At 55.0% G+C, this 17,635-nt stretch overlaps 2 protein-coding genes across 3 annotated transcripts; one reads left to right on the top strand and one right to left on the bottom strand.

Annotated features, from left to right (window-relative positions):
• Window positions 1-461: 461 nt before the first annotated feature.
• PHETA2 (PH domain containing endocytic trafficking adaptor 2) lies at window positions 462-5,348 on the bottom strand. The gene is made up of 3 exons (XM_019447059.2): window positions 5,161-5,348; window positions 3,764-3,852; window positions 462-2,717 (listed from the first exon to the last, which is right to left on the bottom strand). The coding sequence occupies exon 3, from the start codon at window positions 2,710-2,712 to the stop codon at window positions 1,930-1,932; it is 783 nt and encodes a 260-aa protein (XP_019302604.2). The 5' UTR covers window positions 2,713-2,717; window positions 3,764-3,852; window positions 5,161-5,348; the 3' UTR covers window positions 462-1,929.
• Window positions 5,349-7,239: 1,891 nt separating this feature from the next.
• On the top strand, window positions 7,240-15,039 carry NAGA (alpha-N-acetylgalactosaminidase). 2 transcript variants are annotated; one of them, XM_019447056.2, is made up of 10 exons: window positions 7,240-7,360; window positions 7,809-7,893; window positions 8,649-8,784; window positions 9,190-9,361; window positions 9,866-10,043; window positions 10,390-10,484; window positions 11,251-11,412; window positions 12,721-12,918; window positions 14,009-14,152; window positions 14,404-15,039. In XM_019447056.2, the coding sequence occupies exons 2-10, from the start codon at window positions 7,878-7,880 to the stop codon at window positions 14,536-14,538; spliced, it is 1,236 nt and encodes a 411-aa protein (XP_019302601.2). In that variant the 5' UTR covers window positions 7,240-7,360; window positions 7,809-7,877; the 3' UTR covers window positions 14,539-15,039. The 2 variants fall into 2 exon arrangements, with proteins under 2 accessions (XP_019302601.2, XP_019302602.2); XM_019447057.2 differs by lacking the exon at window positions 7,240-7,360 and adding an exon at window positions 7,472-7,610.
• Window positions 15,040-17,635: the final 2,596 nt, after the last annotated feature.

Raw genomic sequence — 17,635 nt, 5'->3', positions numbered from 1 at the left:
CAGACGAGAGGCCCAGCTCTCACACTTGCGCAGTGCGCCTAGTTCCCAATGCGGTAGAAAAGAGGCGTTTGTTACCGGCCGGACGTGGTGACGTCACGAGGAGGCTGCCGATGCCCCAACAGCCGGCTGATTCTGGGCATGCCGGGCGGGGTCTTCTGGCAGGCGGTCCTCGTGGACCCCTCGTATCGTTCACTCCCCCAGAACAGCCAGGGTTTGGCAGAGTGGGTGATTGTTGAAAAGAGAAATCACTTTAATTGAGCTTGAAACAATTGTATTTCTCTTTTTAATATTTAAAAAAATATAAATTTATTAGTTGTACTACTTGGGTGATTTGGGAATTTTATTTCTTGCCAAGGTACACGTTCTCTATAGGCAAATGTAAACCATAACTGAAGGGGAGAAGTGGGGCTTTTGCACAAATTGGTCAAGTGGTTGTTAAAATAAACTTTGAGGAACCAAAATGAGTAATAAAAACCTAATGTTTTAATCATATAAAAATACTGTAACCATAAGAAAGATAAAAGCCTATAGTGTCTGTGTAGAAAACAAGGCGCAGTGGGCTGTGGGACTCCTGTACAGGGTTCGGAAGGGAGCCCCTCTTCTTAGGACACAAGCCTGGCAGGAACCGGTTCTGGACTCTGGGTGGCCTTGGGCGTGCTGGACTGAAGAGGCTGTCGGTCACAGCCTCTGGACCTCGTTGGCCCTGGTCAGGCTACCCAAGGCCCTAATAAGGGATTGAGAGTCTACGAAGGGGCAGACTGTGTGTATGGAGAGGGGGGGCTGTCTTGACCAGGTTCTGCATCTTCCATCGAGCCACTGCTGCCTCACCTCTAGGGCTCAGGCTAGTCTGGCTGCTGGCTCTCTAGACGCAGCCACTTTGCCTCCCGAAACAATCGATAAAACACTTGGCGCCATGCTGCTGAGAGTAGCAGTGAGAGGGTCTTGGCAGATACGCGCTGGCTGACAAGCAGGATGGTGAATGAGTTCCTAGGAGGGGTTCAGGGCTGGGAACAGCTCTCTGGGAGCAGTTAGAAGAATTTATCCTGGTGTTCAAACTCCCAGAATGCCCTCGACTGAAAACCAAAATAACAACCTGGCTTCCCCAGGGAGCCACGTTGCCTCCTCGCTTCTTTGGCTTCCCACTTGGCAGCTCCAGGAGCTGGCTGCTAAGGACAGAATACAGGAAGGATTTCTGCTGACATAAAAAGCTCCCAGCCCATCTTGGGACAATGACCAGCACCATCTATAGACAAGGCAGCCAGGGAGAGAAGATGGGGGCCCCAACACTTGCTGAGAAGAATCAATCCCTCTTCGTTGGCTGAAGGCCCTGTCCCTCCAAAGGGCCCCACCCAAACTGCAGTTCCTATGCCCAGTCTTCCCACCGCTCAGGAAGAGCTGGGCCCCAGAAACCCCCAGGACAATAAATCCACTTTCTCTGACAGTGTCAGTCCCTCGAGCCAACATTTCAGCCAGCTTCTGGTATTTAAATGTACACACGACTCCCTGTGTTAGAAGTTGTGGTTGTAGAGTCTGTTGTTAGAAGTTGTGGTTGTAGTCTGTCGTGTAGGTAAACAGGCAGGGCCGCCTGAGGCCATGCAATAGTCCCCACTTCCTCCATTTCATTAACATTCCCTGAGAGCGGAGCAGTCCAGCACAGAGTCAGGAGACTTGGGTCTGGCCCTGTGGTTGCTGAGCAAGCATCCCCTCCTCTCTGGGCCTCAGGAAACAAAGGGGTTGCAAGTAACGATTCCTTGGTCCCCCTCCAGGCACAAAGGTGGATCTGGAGCCTGGAGGGGGCCTAAAAAGCAGGAAGGAGAGGACCCTCTCAAAAAAAGCAACTTTAAAACAAATAAACATTAAATTCCTGGAGAAGCACTGGCTCTGGTGTCCTGACCAGCAGGACAAGGGCAGAACCCAAAGAGCCGAGGCTCAGTGCCCATCCTGTTTCTCACGTTCCGGCCGGCTCCCCCGGGCCCTCTGCATCCACCTCTGCCTCAGCTCCGAGATCTCCTGGCCATACCAATTGTGCAAGGCAGAGAAGTAGAAGGTCTCAGGGAACAGGGGGCTCTGCCTCCTGCCCAGGAAGAGGCTGGCAGGGCCCTGCAACTCCGCCAAGCCCTGCCCTGCTGGCCTGCTGCCCCTTTCTTCACCCAAGTCCACAGGGCTGCAATCCTTGGAGAGGGAGTGGCCGTTTTCCAGGCCCGGAGGCCGATGGTCTGGAGCCTGGGGCTTATAGCGGCTGGTAATGGCCTTCCAGGATGAGTGGCGATGCAAGGCCAGACTGTGGCGGGCATCTCGCAACTGGCTCTCCAGCTCGCGCACCACCAGGCGCATGTAGCCAAAGCTCGCCCTGGACAGTGCCTTCACCCAGGCCTCCTGGGCCGCGGGCCCATCTGCCGCGAGCAGGTGCGGGCGCACACCAGGGGCGTCGAAACGGATGGCGAAGGCAAACTCCTCAGACATTGGAGCCTCGGCCAGCTCCACCGTGCAGCCCTCCAGCACCACCAGGCTCAGCGGGGCCCTGCTCTCTCGGCTCTCAAAGGAGAACAGCAGGTTGCCTTTGAGAACAAACCAGCACCTCCGGCCAGTGCCACTGGGAGTGGGGGGAGTCCCTGCCCCGCCCCAAGTGCGCAGAAAGCCCGTATGGTCTGCTGGGGAGTCGCTCAGTGCATAGTGGGCTACACTCCTCTCGTTCAGCTTCATGGCTCCCATAAGAACTGTGAGGGGAAAACATTTTTAAAAAATTAAAAAAGGGGGGGCACCTGGGTGACTCAGTTGGTTAAGCATGAGTTTGAGCCCCGCATCAGGCTCTGTGCCAACAGCTCAGAGCCTAGAGCCTGCTTCAGATTCTGTCTCCCTTGCTCTCTGCCCTTCCCCACTCGCACTCTGTCTCTGTCTCTCTCTCTCAAAAATAAAATAAAAACATTAAAAAAAAAAAAAAAAAGTGGCGGCGGGAGAGGGCCAGAGAGGGAGGCAGCCTCTGTGCTCCTGTGGGGAAAAGAACGCTGGCTCTGGAGGAGACCTGGGCCCCAGCTCTGTGGCCTCTACTCACTTGCTGTGTGCCCTGAGGCTCTCACTGTCTTCATCTGTGAAATGGGCTAGCCTCCCCTGACTTTTCTCTCAGAGGGTTGTTGTGAGGGTCATGGAAAAAACTGGACACCAGAGGGCTCAGAGAAAATGATAACGTGTACCAGACCAGGAGGTACGGAGGGCTTTGACACCGCTTTTTAAAATCCAAAGAAAAAGGTATCGGCTGAGCTGAAATGGATCCTGAGCCCACAGAACCCATAGAAATCATTATGCTTAAACCATCCCCTGATCCAGGGGCCCCTCAGCTCCAACCCTGAGGCCAAACCTCCAGGGTTTCTGTGGCCCTCCTGGGCCCCTGCGGCCTCTCATTCGTTGATGGCGCAATTACCCGTTAGTAAGAATCTGCAGCCTTCAAGGCCAGATGAGCGCAGGGTGAGGCAGGCCTGCCCCATTCCTCCATCAGCGGGGGCTTAGATGGGGATCTGTGCAGTAAACAAGAGTGCGGTACAAACACAAGGCGTGGCTGGGTAGGACCGTCCTCAGCCATTGACTGTCGGTGCCTCACGGATCATAAGTGACACCTAGTTCAACTGTCCTCCTGACTCATGAAAAACTGAGGCCCAGAGCAGTGAAGATGAACTGCCCAAGGCTGCATGACCAGCGAGAAGCAGAACTTGGGTCTCCCGATTCCCTCATATCTTCTAGGGGCAAGCCTTGGCAGTGACTCACTTACCAGCAGAGCTCGCAGCAAGAGGGCAGGGGCCTGGCTTGTCTGGCCACACGCCACGGCTCAGCCCTTCGACTGTGTGGTTCCTAGGGCACCTGCAAAACGATTGTCAAACCCAGTGACCCCCTCCTAGGGGATGAGAACTCCTGCTCAGTCTTAGGAGCCCAGTAAAACCACCACCTCTTCCAGGAGGCCTACCGTGATCATCTCCCTACCCACCCACTCACCCAGGCCAGGCCCTTAAATAAGGAGCAATTGAACATCACTTCTCAGAACTCAGTACTCTACTCCCTAAGGCTAGGTCAGAGTTAAGTGTCCTCAGCTTCCTGCTTTTCCCTTCTAGCACATGTCGCAGGTTGGCTTTAAGTCACCTAATCTGAGAGGTCTGTCCTGATGGCTGTATCCAAAGTGGTCCTGATCACCAAGGTGACCTGATCTAAGGTGACCCAACCAGCAGCCCCCTCACTTCTGTTTGCATTTCCTTCATGCCACAATGATCGATCTCATTTGTGTTTACAGCATTATCCCCAACCCCAGAATGGGCAGGACTCACCTTGGCTGCATGCCCCCCTCCACCCCCCTTCACCCCCCCCCCCCCCGTTTGACTTCCAATATCCAGGAAGAAAGTATTCAAATAAGTGAGAAAACGCCAACGGACAAAGCAGCCCCTCCCTCCTGGAGCCTAAATTCAAGCGGGGAGACACAGTGTAAACAGACAAAAGTAAATAATAAATGAATGTAAAAATGAATTACGGAAGAAATAAAGTAAGGATCAGTCATGATAAGGCCTAAGCGGGGGCCCACGAGGGTGGGGTGGTCGCAGGAGGAGGAGGAGCTCACTGAGGTCTGCCCCGGCCGCGCCTTGTGTCCGCCCGGCACCGGGGCGCGGAGAGGGGCTCCGGAGCGGGAGGAGCAGGGCTCCCGCCCCCGCCGCGAGCCTGGGGAGGGGTGCGAGGCCCCGACCGCGGAGCCGGCGGGGAGTCGGTGCACCGCGTCTCGCCGGTCTTTTTGTTAGAGGAGCTGGACGGGCTGGGGCGCCGGACCCACCGGCCTGGGGCCACCGGGTGGACCCCTGACCCGCCACCGCCCTAAAACAGCGGTCGCCTCGCCGGGAACCTCAGTCTCCGGGTTCGCGCGGTGGGGCTGCCCCGCCACGTCCGCGCTGGCCACGCCCTCCCGGGGGCCGCCTACTCCAGAGCCCGCGGGGCCCGCGCTCACCTCCGCGCCGACGGGCGCGCCGAAGCCCGGGAGGGCGGTCCGCGCGGTGGGCTGCGCCCGCGGCCTGGGGCGATCCGGTCTCCGGCCCCCGCGCCTCCGCCCGGGCGGGAACGTGGCCGCGGACGCCGGGAGACCCCTTCCGGGCGGCTCGAGTTACCACCCCCCCCTCCCCTCCCACAGCTCACCCGGGGATCTGCGAAGCGGCTTCTGGATCCACGCGGGAGGGAAACTGAGGCCGGAGAGGCCGAGACTTGCCAGAACCACGGAGCTGGTCAGCGGCGGGCGACCTCGAACCCAGGGCCCCGCCGCAGGCCGTCCGCGGGCCTCGGACCCAGCCCACCGCCGGGAGAACTCGGAGTCCTTCTCTTCCCCTCTCCAGCCCCCTCTCCCCGCCCGGCCCACTTTTCCCACTGAGCCAAGCCTGGGACGGCTTGGGCCCGGCGCCTCCTTTGGGCGGGCTCCTATCCAGTCTGCGAGGCCCCGCCGAGCTTCCTGGCAACCCCACCCGGCTCCAGAAGCGCCCACATTTCTGTTTCTGGGGATTATCGATTTCTGCTTCCGCCACTCCCACCGGCCTGCAACCCACCCGCGGTCCCCAGGGCTCTGCCTGGAATTGGTCCAAGGGTAGGCTTGTGGTGAGGGTTCCCCGAATGCACAACCAAACGCAGGAGGCTGGGGGTTCCTGACGGCCCTGGAAGCCGGGGAGGTCGGAATATCTGCCCATGAATTTGGTGGTTCCCAGCTCAGAGCTCGAGCCTTTGCAGTTCCTGCAGCCTAGAATGTTCCTTCTTGCCTCTATCCCTCAGTTCTAACTTCTCGGGGCTCCTTCACACCAACTAGGTCTCGACTTAAATGTCCTCTCCCTGACTATGCGATGTCAAGTAGCCTGTCCTCAAGTCTATCACATCCCTGGGGTGTATTTTCATGATAGCGCTAGCCACTACAGAACATGCCCTATACTCATGCTTTTATTTCCTGTTTATTATCTGTCTCTCCCACTAACTTTTATTCAGTTAATAACAGAAACCATAACAAATGTGTTAGAAGGTAATAAGTGGTATGGAAAATATAGGAAGTCACACGGAGCTTGGGAATTGCTGGAGCAGCGAGGTTGCAGTTTCAAATAGGATGGTCAGGGTAGGCCTCACTGAGAAGGTGGCATTTGAGAAATACTGGTAGGAAATAAGGGAGCCAGTCATGCCAAAATCTGGAGGAAGATGATTCCAGGCAGAGGGAACAGTTAGTGCAAAGGCCCTGAGACCAGTTGTGTTTGAGGAACTGCAAGAGTGTGGCAGAGAGGCAGGGAGGAGGGGGACAGCAGCAGGATATGTGGTCAGCATGCGTGGGGTTGGGCTTTGTGAATCTGTGAGTCTCCAGACTGAGATGAACAGCTGTCACAGGGTCTTGAGCAAGGAGTGACCTGAGGTATGTTGTGAAGGAGTACTCCAGGGGGGCCTTGGTGGCTCAGGCAGTTAAGCATCTAACTTGATTTTGGCTCAGGTCCCTGAATCAGGCTCTGTGCTGACAGCGTGGAGCCTGGTTGGGATTCTCTCCCCCTCTACTCATGTGCACGCTCTCTCTCTCTCTAAATAAGTAAATAAACTTTAAAAAACATATTTGATGAGGGGTGCCTGGGTGGCTCAGTTGGTTAAGCGTCCAACTTCAGTTTAGATCATGATCTCACAGTTTGTGGGTTCCAGCCCTTGTTCTGACCGCTCAGAGCCTGGAGCCTGCTTCAGATTCTGTGTCTTCCTCTCTCTCTGCCCCTCCCCCTCTCATGCTCTGTCTCTCTCCGTCTCAAAAATAAATAAAACATTAAAAAAAAACACATTTCATGAATGAAGGAGGGAAGGAATATGTAGAGTGCCTGGGGCCAGTACAATGGGTGGCTGGCCCAGAGTGTCAGGTAGGGGAGGAGAGCCTCCTGGCTTTGCAAAAACAGTGCCCTACACCATGCATCATGGCATTTTCTCACTTCCTTTCTAAAAAGCAGGTATTCACTCCATAGTATTTATTAAGCGTTTACATTGTGTCGGGCACTGTGCTCGCCTTCAGGGACCCCGCAGAGGTGAAAGGACTAGCCTCTCGGGGAGCCACGGTAGGCAGGTCACCCAGTCCATAGACTTGCTCCGCGGGTGGTGCCTGCCTGAGGTGGGCGCGGAGAAGGAACTTGAGGGGGCGGGGCTTTGGGAACTTCGGGGGAGGGCTTATGGGCCCACAGGGGGCGGGACACGGCATTGCTAGGGGGATTCTGATAGGTTCCGCCGGGAAGGCTTGCCGCCGTCAGGCTCCGCCCCCTGTGGAACGCTGTAGGCAAATCAGGTTACAGCAGCAATCGGCGTTCCAAAGGCCGGAGCCTGTGGCGGTTCTGGGTGCGTCCGCAGGGTGAGTTGCGCAAGCGGGGCACTCTGAGGGACGGTCCCCGCGCTAGGGGTGCTGGGCTGCTGTCCTTGGGGACGGGGTGGGGATGGGGTGGGGGCGGGGGCAACCCAGAGCCGGTGGGAGTCCGAAGCCTGGTCCCAGGCCGACGCCTCCGTTCTTCCAGGGCGTCCCAGAGGCGGTCGCTGCCTTTTTCTGGTCCCGGCTCGGCGGAGGGCCGCCCGTGGGGCCGGGGGTTCCCGGCACTACAGAGGGGGTGGGGGTCTAACGTCTAAGACATCTTGTTTAGTATTTCTGAAGGAAGAACCCAGGCTCGGGGAAGTGATAGCTGGGGGCCGGGGGTGGTGAACAGTGAGGGCGGCTTGTGGGATCCACGCTCAAGGTTGAGAGCGGTAGAGCTAGCGAGGCAGTAGTAGTGGACCCCGGTGCTTACCTAACGTTTCTTACCTTCCAGAATCCAACGTATAAAGCTGGTGAAAGGAGAGCAGATCCGGCCGGGTCCTGAGACGCTGAGTCCAGAGCGATGTTGCTGAAAGCAGGTACCTACGCGGGTGGGGGTGGTTTGGGGAGGGCAGGAGACCCGATGGGGATAGAGGCTCCCTGGAGGAAGTTCCAGCCCTCTGGTGTCTGGGCCTCTTTCTTTGATGTGGGTATGTGGGAGACATGTTCCTCTCTCTTACTCTTGGAGCTGGGCCAGCAAGAAGGAGATGCTCCCCACCTAGGAATCAGTTCTCTTCCAAAGAGGCCACTTCCTTTCTCTCCCCTTCTCCCTCAAAGTACAGAGAACCTGCTTTATGTGTTATCAACACCGCAGTAGTTGTTCCGTAGATGGCTAGATGCAGATCCAAACCTGGCTAATCTCTTAAGCCCTTCTGAGGCCTTTTGGGGGTCTGTGGTAGAGAGCAAAGGGCCTTGGGTGAGACTCAGGAGACCTGGAGTCTGGCTATAGTGCTCAAGTTCTGTGTATACCGAGTTGGGGGAGCTAGTCAGGGTGCAGAAAGGACACAACCTCAAGTGTTAGTTTTTTACCGATTCCGGCACTGCTGTGGCAATAGCAGGTGGGGACTCAGGCCTCAAACACATTGCCCTGCCCCAGGCACCATGAGCCCACTCACTGTAACTGCTGGAGTGGGCGGTTACAATAGGAGCTAATTCTTCTCAAGCCCAGGAGTCTGGTTGTTCCCCTAATGGGAAGTCCAGCGGCCTCTGCAGAGCCCAACAGCATATGGGTGGGGTGGGGCGAGGGCTGGGGCTAGGGGAGCCACTGACAGTCATCCTTCTGACTCCCCTGCAGTGCTCTTGCTGGCCCTGGTGGCCCGGGTGCTGGTGCTAGAGAATGGGCTCCTGCGGAAGCCACCCATGGGCTGGCTGGCCTGGGAACGTTTCCGCTGCAACACTGACTGCGACGAGGACCCGAAGAACTGCATCAGGTGAGCGAGGTCCACACCACCTAACAAGCCTTGCCCAAGACCCCGGGGAGTAGGGGCAGGGAGTGGAGGGCAGGAAAAGAGCGCCCGTGCCAGAGAGAATGCAACCAGAGGTGACCTTTGGGACATTGACAGCCTTGTGACCTGCTTGGGGCTTCTGTGGGAGCTGTCTGGCCTGTGGGGCAGGGGCATTGTGGCGGGCCCAGCCCCTGAGATTGCCGAAAGGAGATCATTGCTACAGCCAGGCTGGCTCAGTCTTGCAGCCTGGGGCCAAACGGCTCCTTTCTTTCCACCCTGCTTATGGTTCTCATAGCCTGGATTCACACTCAGATCCTCTGAAAAGTCTGAAAAGCTCTGAGGAAGGGGGTGGGGGGTGACTGAGCTGCCCCATCCCCTGCCTCTCACCAGCGAGCGGCTCTTCATGGAGATGGCCGACCACTTGGCACAAGACGGATGGCGGGACCTGGGCTACACATACCTTAACATGGATGACTGCTGGATTGGTGGGCGTGACGCCAAAGGCCGCCTGATACCAGATCCCAAGCGCTTCCCCAATGGCATTGCCTTCCTGGCTGACTATGTGAGCCCCACCCCAGCCCTGCCCTTTAGCCTGGGGTCCAGACCAGGGTCTCCACGCACCCCCCCCCCCCCCCCCCCCCCCCCCCGCTCAGGGCTTATTTCCACAATCCCTCTTGAGAAATCACAGTCTGGTGGGGAAAACAGATAAATGGACAGCTAGTTTCGGCCCACCGTGGTGGGTAAGAGCCAGGAGGGGCATCTTTTCCAGCCTGGGATTTCAGAAAGATTCACCGGAGGAGGCAATTCTTGAGCTGCTATAGAGAGACGACATTTGAGGCAGAGGGGATGACAGAAGCAAGGCCTGGAGGCCAGAAGCTGCCCATGGGAGGTGTGTGTTGGAGTGAGGAGAAGGACCACAGTTGGCAGAAGACAGACCAGCAAACACACTCTTTCCTTTCAATAGTGGGGAGCCGATAATTTTCTAATGAGGACTGGTCAGATGTGCCTGTGAGGTGGCTCCCTGGGGGTCCTGCCTAAGCCCACTTGTGTCCTCAACCCTCCACAGGCTCACTCCCTGGGCCTGAAGCTGGGCATCTACGAGGACATGGGCAACTTCACCTGTATGGGTTACCCAGGCATCACGCTAGACAAGGTGACTCAGGATGCTCAAACCTTTGCCGAGTGGAAGGTGGACATGCTGAAGTTGGATGGCTGCTTTTCGACCCCCGAGGAACGGGCCATGGGTGGGTCCTGGAGCTGGCCAGGGGCCATCAGGTAGACAGGGAGGGGTGGCCATGGAAAGCTCACCGGGGCCTACCTGGGCGAGCTTGTCTGTCTGTATGGCCCCCAGGGGGTAGTATTTGCCAATTCCCTGCATCCAGAGGCTGGGAGGATTATTGCCTCCCAGGCTTCCTAAAGATGGGTTGGCACCATGCCCACCCAGGAAGTGTTTGTAGCTCTGGGTACAGGGGGAGGCACCTCCTCTTTTGGGCCTCAGTTCCCTCACATTCGGTGGGAGGTTTGGGCTGAGGCCCCAGATTTCATCCTGTGCCGCCTCAGGCCTAAAATGTAGGGGTGGGGTTTTTCCAGGATACCCCAAGATGGCAGCTGCCCTGAATGCCACAGGCCGCCCCATTGCCTTCTCCTGCAGTTGGCCGGCCTATGAAGGGGGCCTTCCCCCAAAGGTAAGCCATTCCGTGAGCCCACCTGGCAGTGCTCCCCACACCCAAGCCTCCTCCCCTCCTGTGCAGTCAGGGTTGCTCTCATCATAGTTGCCGGTGTGCTGATTTGTCAGTCTAGGAGAGGGTTCTGAGTGCCCCAGAGGGGGCCTCAGCCAACCCCGGGTCTAGAGAAGAGGAGGCACTTCTCAGGTGGGCCGAAGGGATGGGCGTCCAGGGCATGGAACTACACGTCATGTGCTGACACACATCATCCAGCCAGTGGTCAGAATCCTGGTTGTACTGAGTGGGCTAGGACATCTAGAAGGCTAGTGAGGCCATGCAAGGGGGGCTGAGCCTCTGAAAGGCATTGTGGGCATATCACCAGGGGCCCTTCAGCACCTAGGACACTAGAAAGGGTGGGATCAGACTTGTAGACCCGAGGGAGAATGCTGGCAGACGGCGGGGCTCACTGAGAGAATACAGGGGTGGGTGTGCAGTAGCGAGGGCTGTGGGTGTACCAGCCTGGGCCCGTTCCCCGGGCCTGGCCCCAACGGGCATGAGAGGGCAGGGCAGACTTCCGGCACCAGCACAGGTGGAGATGAGGCCTGGGAAGCCCCAGGGCAGGACCCCGCTTTCTGAGACCTTCCTCATCGTGATCTAGCTCGGGGCCTGTTCTCTTCCCCCTTCTGCACCCTGTGTGTCTCCTGCTGAGGCTCCTCAGCCCCCGTGCAGGCCTCCGGGCAGCAAGGCGTGACTCCGCTGCTGGACTCTGCCTTCCCCCGACATCCAGGTGAACTACAGTCTGCTGGCAGAAATCTGCAACGTCTGGCGCAACTATGACGACATCCAGGACTCCTGGAGTAGCGTGCTGTCCATCCTGGACTGGTTTGTGGACCACCAGGACATACTGCAGCCGGTGGCAGGCCCTGGACACTGGAACGACCCAGACATGGTACCAGCACGGAGGGGGATGGCCCAAGGCCTGCGGGCCGCGACAGACCTGCCCCCCCACTGCCCTGTGCTGTCTTCCTGGACGCTCACTGCCAGGTTCTAGATCAGTGTCTCTGAAATGTGTCCTTGAACTAGCTGCATCAGACTCACCCTGGGAGCTGGTTTACATGTCTCTTCCCAGGGCCCCACCTCCACTTTTTGGATCAGGATGTTCGAACAGAGCCTGGGAATACCCATTGTTAACAGTCTTCCCTGGCGGTTCTGATGTTTCTTGAAACCTGAGAACTTGGTCTGTAGTGACTCTCGTGGGACACTGTTCCTCGGGACAGTGAAGATAATGAAGAGTCCACCTACTCCAGTCATTCCTTCCCTAGACTGTCCTTGCCAGGCCTGCTTCTGACCACCTTTCAATGCCCTGTGCCCTCTTCCCCTCCCACAGAGCCTCTGCAGGCAGAGTCGGCCCCTCACACCTACCTCACTCGTAGCCCTGACTTCAGTGTTTTTGCGCTTTATCTTATGACTTGCTAGCTATCTCTTCGTTTAGTCGACAAGCATTTACTACCAGTGATTACAATAATTACAGACACCAGGCCAGATAGACACCTGGAGAAACACCAATTAGCCTGCTTTCGAGTTCTGGTTCCCGCTCGGCCACTTATCCTTGGGAAAGTGACTTAATTTTTTCTGTGCTTCGGTTTTGTCAGTTGGAAGATGAGAAAAGTAGCTACCTTATATAGGGTTGTTCTGGGTATTGAAATGGATGACCCTTTAACACGCTTGGCACAGTTTGGCACATGCAGTGCTGTGTTACATGGGTATCACTAAGTACGTAACCATGTTGCTTAGCGGTAATTGTGTCCAGTCTGTGGATTGGTTGCCCTGGGGTCAGGAAGTGTCCCCCTCAGTCTTGCCACCTGTGTTTAGGGCAGGTGGGTGACTTGTGGCAGGAGCAGGGACTGTGTCCAGGTCTGGTACCTACCGCTGCCACCCTGACTGTATTTTTTGACTTTAGTGTGTCGGTGTATAAATGCTTTTGGCAGCAGGACTCCACTGGATCCTCTGAACAACCGATGCCATGGCATATTACCACCCCATAATCTTGGTGAAATAAAAAAGCTGAGGCTCAGAGGGAGAGTGACTTACTTGACACACCCCAAGGCCACGCTCCTAGGGAATAGTGTTCGCTGAACCAGGCCCCACAGTGTCCTCCCGCTCCATCTTCTCTTGCCTGGGCTATGTGTCTAGAGTTGGTCCCCGTGCCCACTTTCCTAAAGAGGGAGAGCTGACCGATCCTCTCCTCTGCCCCCAGCTGCTCATAGGGAACTTCGGCCTCAGCTTTGAGCAAGCCCGGGCCCAGATGGCCCTATGGACAGTGTTGGCAGCCCCCCTCTTCATGTCCACGGACCTGCGTACCATTTCTGCCCAGAATATGGACATTCTGCAGAATCCACTCATGATCAAAATCAACCAGGATCCCTTGGGCATCCAAGGACGCAGGATTCTCAAGGTACTGGAGTGTGGGGGGAGGGAAGGGGAGGCTGAGGGACTAGGCCCCCCGCTGAGAACAAGGTTGCCAGCCTGGAGGTTATGGAAGGCTGGGCCTCAAATCTGCTCAGCTCACCTTCCTGGTTGTATTCGGTCAAGGATTCCACCGGGAGCTGCTCCAACCGTCCCCCCATTTGCCTGGGTGAGAACAAGGCCAGAGCAGGACAGCTCATGGGATCTGGGAAAGGGAGACATTACCACACAAGTGCACACGGGAACAGTGGGGCCCCTAGATTTGGAAGCGCGAGACTTCTGCACATGTCTGTGACGTCTGGCAAATAGCTAGGGCTTCCTTCCAGAGCTTAGGAGTTGTTTGAGCCAAGGGATGCAACTGCTACTAGCACTAGACTAGCATTTACTATTTATTGAGCACCTACTGTGTGCTGGGCATTCTGGGTCCCTTTTCTGAGAAGGTAAATACTTCCCTGCTTAACAAACGAGCGAACTGAGACTTGAAGAGTCTAAATAACCCAAGGCCACACAGTTGGTGAAGGGTACAACAGAACTTGACTCCAACAGCATAGAGCCTCCCAGCTTGTGCGCTTTGCACAGATCCTCACCTCTCTAGTTAAAAGAAATCCACACAACTATAGAAGGCACATATAGAACTGGTGATCCCCAGAGGAGGGAACTAATCCTGCTGGAGGAGCTCATGGTGGAACCAGGCCCACGGACCTTCTGAAGGACGGGGCATCACCCTCCCGGCTGCTCCGGGCAGAGCTCATCAGTCTTATGGACAGCGTCCTCCGCTCCAGTGCCAGCAGCTGCCCACGTCTATCCCTCCCGTTAGCCTATGAACTGTCTGAGACAGGACCTTATGCACTTCCGTCTGTGTTCTAGCGTGGGGCCTGGCACAGATTAAGTGTCGGGGAGCATCTGCTGAGTCAGGGAAGAATAAGCTGGGGGTGCTGGAGGGCTGGGGTATCCTCCAAACTTCTGCATGACATGGAGCCATGGGTTAGGGGGACCCAAAGCTCAAAGGAGGGCCAGGGAGGGGATTTCAGGGCCTGCCTGAGCAGGGAGCCCAGCCGGTAGCCACCTTCTGTGTCCAGGAGAAATCCCACATTGAAGTGTACGTGAGGCCCCTGGCCGACGAGGCTAGCGCCTTAGTCTTCTTCAGCCGCCGGACGGATATGCCTTATCGCTACCACTCCTCCCTCGCCCAGCTCAACTTTAACAGCTCCAACACCTATGAGGTGAGTATCCTACTACCTGTGGGGCTTCGGGCTTCCCCGGGTGGGTGTTGCTGGGGGTGGTCCTCTGGCAGGAGCGCAAGAGGCAGCTGCAGGCATCGAGGGCTGTGGCTGGTCCCCTTCCGGGCTCCCACTTCTGTAGGGCACGCTGGAGACCCACCCCAGACAGGCCAGAGTCCGGGCTTTGACACCCTCTGAGGGGGTCTCTGCAGCCATTCTTACATGAGTACCGGCGATATCTCTTTCCACTACAGGCCCAGAACGTCTACACGGGTGATGTCATCAGTGGCCTCCACCCTAAAACCAACTTCACGGTGGTCATCAACCCTTCAGGGGTAGTGATGTGGTACCTGTATCCCATCAGGAAGCTGGGGAAGTCCCAGCAATGAGGAACTGAAACATGTGACAGGCTGTGGCGGCATCACTGAGCCCAGACCATGGAGCCTCCACATGCCGAGGGCTAGTAAGTGGGGTTCTCTGACACCCAGGCCCACTCAGTGACCTGGCCCCGTGAGACCCAAAGTGCAATCTGAGGGCCAGGTTCCACACCCTGCCCAAGTGTGAACCTTCTTGGAAACTTGTCTTGGGGCGATTTCCTATGGCCTTCCTGGTTTCTACCTTTTCTGCATAGCCCCAAAGATGTTACTGAACAACTGAGCCAGCCTCCTGAGCCCCCACAAGCAGGGCCACTGATACCCTCCGATCTTCTTTCTGTTGACTCTGAAATCAGGACTTGGAATTTTTCTTATGATTAGGACTGGAGATCTGACCTCTTGTCAGGAACTCCCACAAATTGTGTGATTGGTTTGCCGGCCTGGATAAGGCCTTGCAGGCTAACACCAGCCAGGTTACCTTGGTTCCCTCTGGTTACCAATAAAGCTGTTCTTTAATCGGGTAGTTGCAATATGGACGTGGGGTCGTGGGCACCTTCAGTTAGGGACTCTGGGCAGCAGTGCACAGGGTGCTGGTTTGAAATCTCACCTCACGTGGAAGATGTGTGGCATCTTCTGGCTCCTTATTTTCCAAAGTGACCTACAGATTATACTTCCTAGACATGCCAGACTTGCCTCTCACCAGGGAGCCATCCTGCTCTGCCCAACTCAAGTGGTGGTGACAACACAGGCAGGCACAGGCCTTTTGTCTCGCGCACCCCCTTCCCCACTCCCTTCAGACTCACTCCTCAGCCCTCCTGCTGCACACAGACCCTGGTCTGCTAAGGATTTTGCATTGTCTTCTGCACCTTTCAGCTCATGTCCCCTTTTCTGCCAGGGCTTCATTCAGTGGCACTCTGGGTTTGGGTGCCAGTGAGGGCCAGCTAGCCTCTCTCCCACCGGGCTGCTGCAGTTGGTCCTTTGCCTGGCAGCACCCCCAGCCCCTCCATTCATTTCTCTTCTTCTAACCTGGCTTCAGAGGAGGCTCAGACCCACACCCACCCCCCACCAGTGTCCGAAGACAAGTCTAGGGGCTCTTTGCGTCTTTTTTTTTTTTAAGTTTTATTTATTTATTTTGAGAGAGAGCACGGGCAGGGGAGAGTCAGAGAGAGAGGGAGGAGAATCCCAAGCAGGCTCCGTGCTGTCAGCACAGAACCCAATGTGGGACTCAAACTCAGAAAACACAAGATCATGACATGAATCGAAACCGAGTCGGACGCTTAACCGACTAAGCCACCCAGGCGCCCCTCTCTGTATCTTAAAATATATTTCCTGCTCCTCCTCTTCAGGAAAGTAAAAGAATGGCAGGTTCTTGACTGCCTGCCTTTGTTGCTATTTTCCAAGCCCTGTTCCTTTAGCTAAGGCCACAGGGTACCTGTGGTCCCTGATGGTTCTTGTCCCCATTTGGAAAGCTGGCAGCAGAGCAGGCTAGGTAGGTTTTCCTTGGGCTTGAATGTGGGAGCACACAGCGCCCCGGGTCTGCACTGTCTTGCCCTGTGGAACTCTTCTGGGTAGATCTCCCATACCCCCTCCCTCAGGGTTTGAGATCCTTGTGATGAGAACAAAGGCAAGAATAATGTAGTTTAAATGAAATCTCCTTACAGCCTGCAGCCCACTGACAGATACCTGAGACATGCAGTATGTGACATTCCTCAAGGAGTCGATGGCTGCCTTAATGCCTCAATGTTTCTATTTCATTAAAAACTAAAAATAATCTTGTCTTGACACTAGTTAAATCTTCAGTGTCCTATAAGACCCTGCTTTCAGCATACAGAAATTCCTTAGAAACCTCCCCTGCCTCTACAAACTTAAAGTATATAATCAGTCACCCCTCACACTTGCGGGTGCAGCCCTTTCTGCCCACGGGTTCTGTCCCTGTGCTCTAATAAAATCACCTTTTTGCACCAAAATGTCTCAAGAATTCTTTCTTAGCCGTTCGTTCTTGAACCCTGCTTCAAATTTCATCACTGGTATTTAGAATATGGTGTAAAGAACTTACAAGTACATATTTTACAACGTCATTTAAGATTACTGGGGTTTCACTGATGGAGCCTGGAGTCATCAGAGAGCATTCTCTTTCCCCAGTTGATGTCTTAAGGCTGTGGGTTACTTAGAAGGTCAGAAACCTACCACATCCCAGGCCTCTGTCCTTGGAGGCCTGTCACCCCATGCATAGCTCCAGCTTTGGGTCTTGATCATAGTGCTGTTTTAGCCAAATGGAATGGTCTCAGGTGGGTACACTTCTTTGGCCAGTCCCAGGAAAGAAGTCTTTCCCACTACCCTGGGATGTGGCAGGGGATGGTGGTTGAGACCATGGACTTGGGAGTCAGGATTAGGGAGCAGCCTTCCAGACTGAGACACGGTTACATGTCTTCACTTGTGATATAACTTGTACTTTTATCCTGGGGGTGCCTGATTGATTCTATCCTTTTAGCCTTCATGCTGTCAACATCACACCCTGCCTATCTTCCAGGCATTGTTTTATTCTCTTCTACCCACAGACAGGGACTCAATTTTTTCCCAGTTCAAGGCAGTCTTGTTTGGATCCAAGGGCACACTTCTTCTTTTAAGAATTATTTTATTATAAAAATTTTCAAACACAAAAATAAAATGGTGCAGCGAACCTCCATGTACCCATTATTCAGTTCTAACAACCATCAATATGTGCCATTATTTCATATCTCTCTTCCCACACATACTTTTTCCTTGTGAGCTAGAGTATATAAGTATAGAGTATATTAAGGTCACCTTAATATATGTGACCTTAATACAATTTTCCTGTCCAAAAAGTTAAGTTTTTAATAATCTAACAACCATTCTGTGTTCAGTTTTTGCCAACTGTCTCAAAAATATCTTTCTATAGTTTATTTGAATCAAAATCCAAGCAAGAAGTCAACAAAAAATGGTCCAGTAATAACCACCAAATGTTTGTTCCCTCCATAAAAGCAATGAAAACCTTGCCACGTATTATCAGAATCAACTTTCATAGAACATTGGAAATTAACCAAAAGTCTGCAGCAGCCCAGAGAGTATTCAGTTAAGAAAGACAGTTGAA

This window comes from Panthera pardus, unplaced genomic scaffold (assembly GCF_024362965.1).
Source record: "Panthera pardus isolate Hobbes unplaced genomic scaffold, ASM2436296v1 HiC_scaffold_6, whole genome shotgun sequence".
Classification (NCBI taxonomy): Eukaryota; Metazoa; Chordata; class Mammalia; order Carnivora; family Felidae; genus Panthera; species Panthera pardus.
This window is presented reverse-complemented; position numbering and strand designations above follow the sequence as displayed.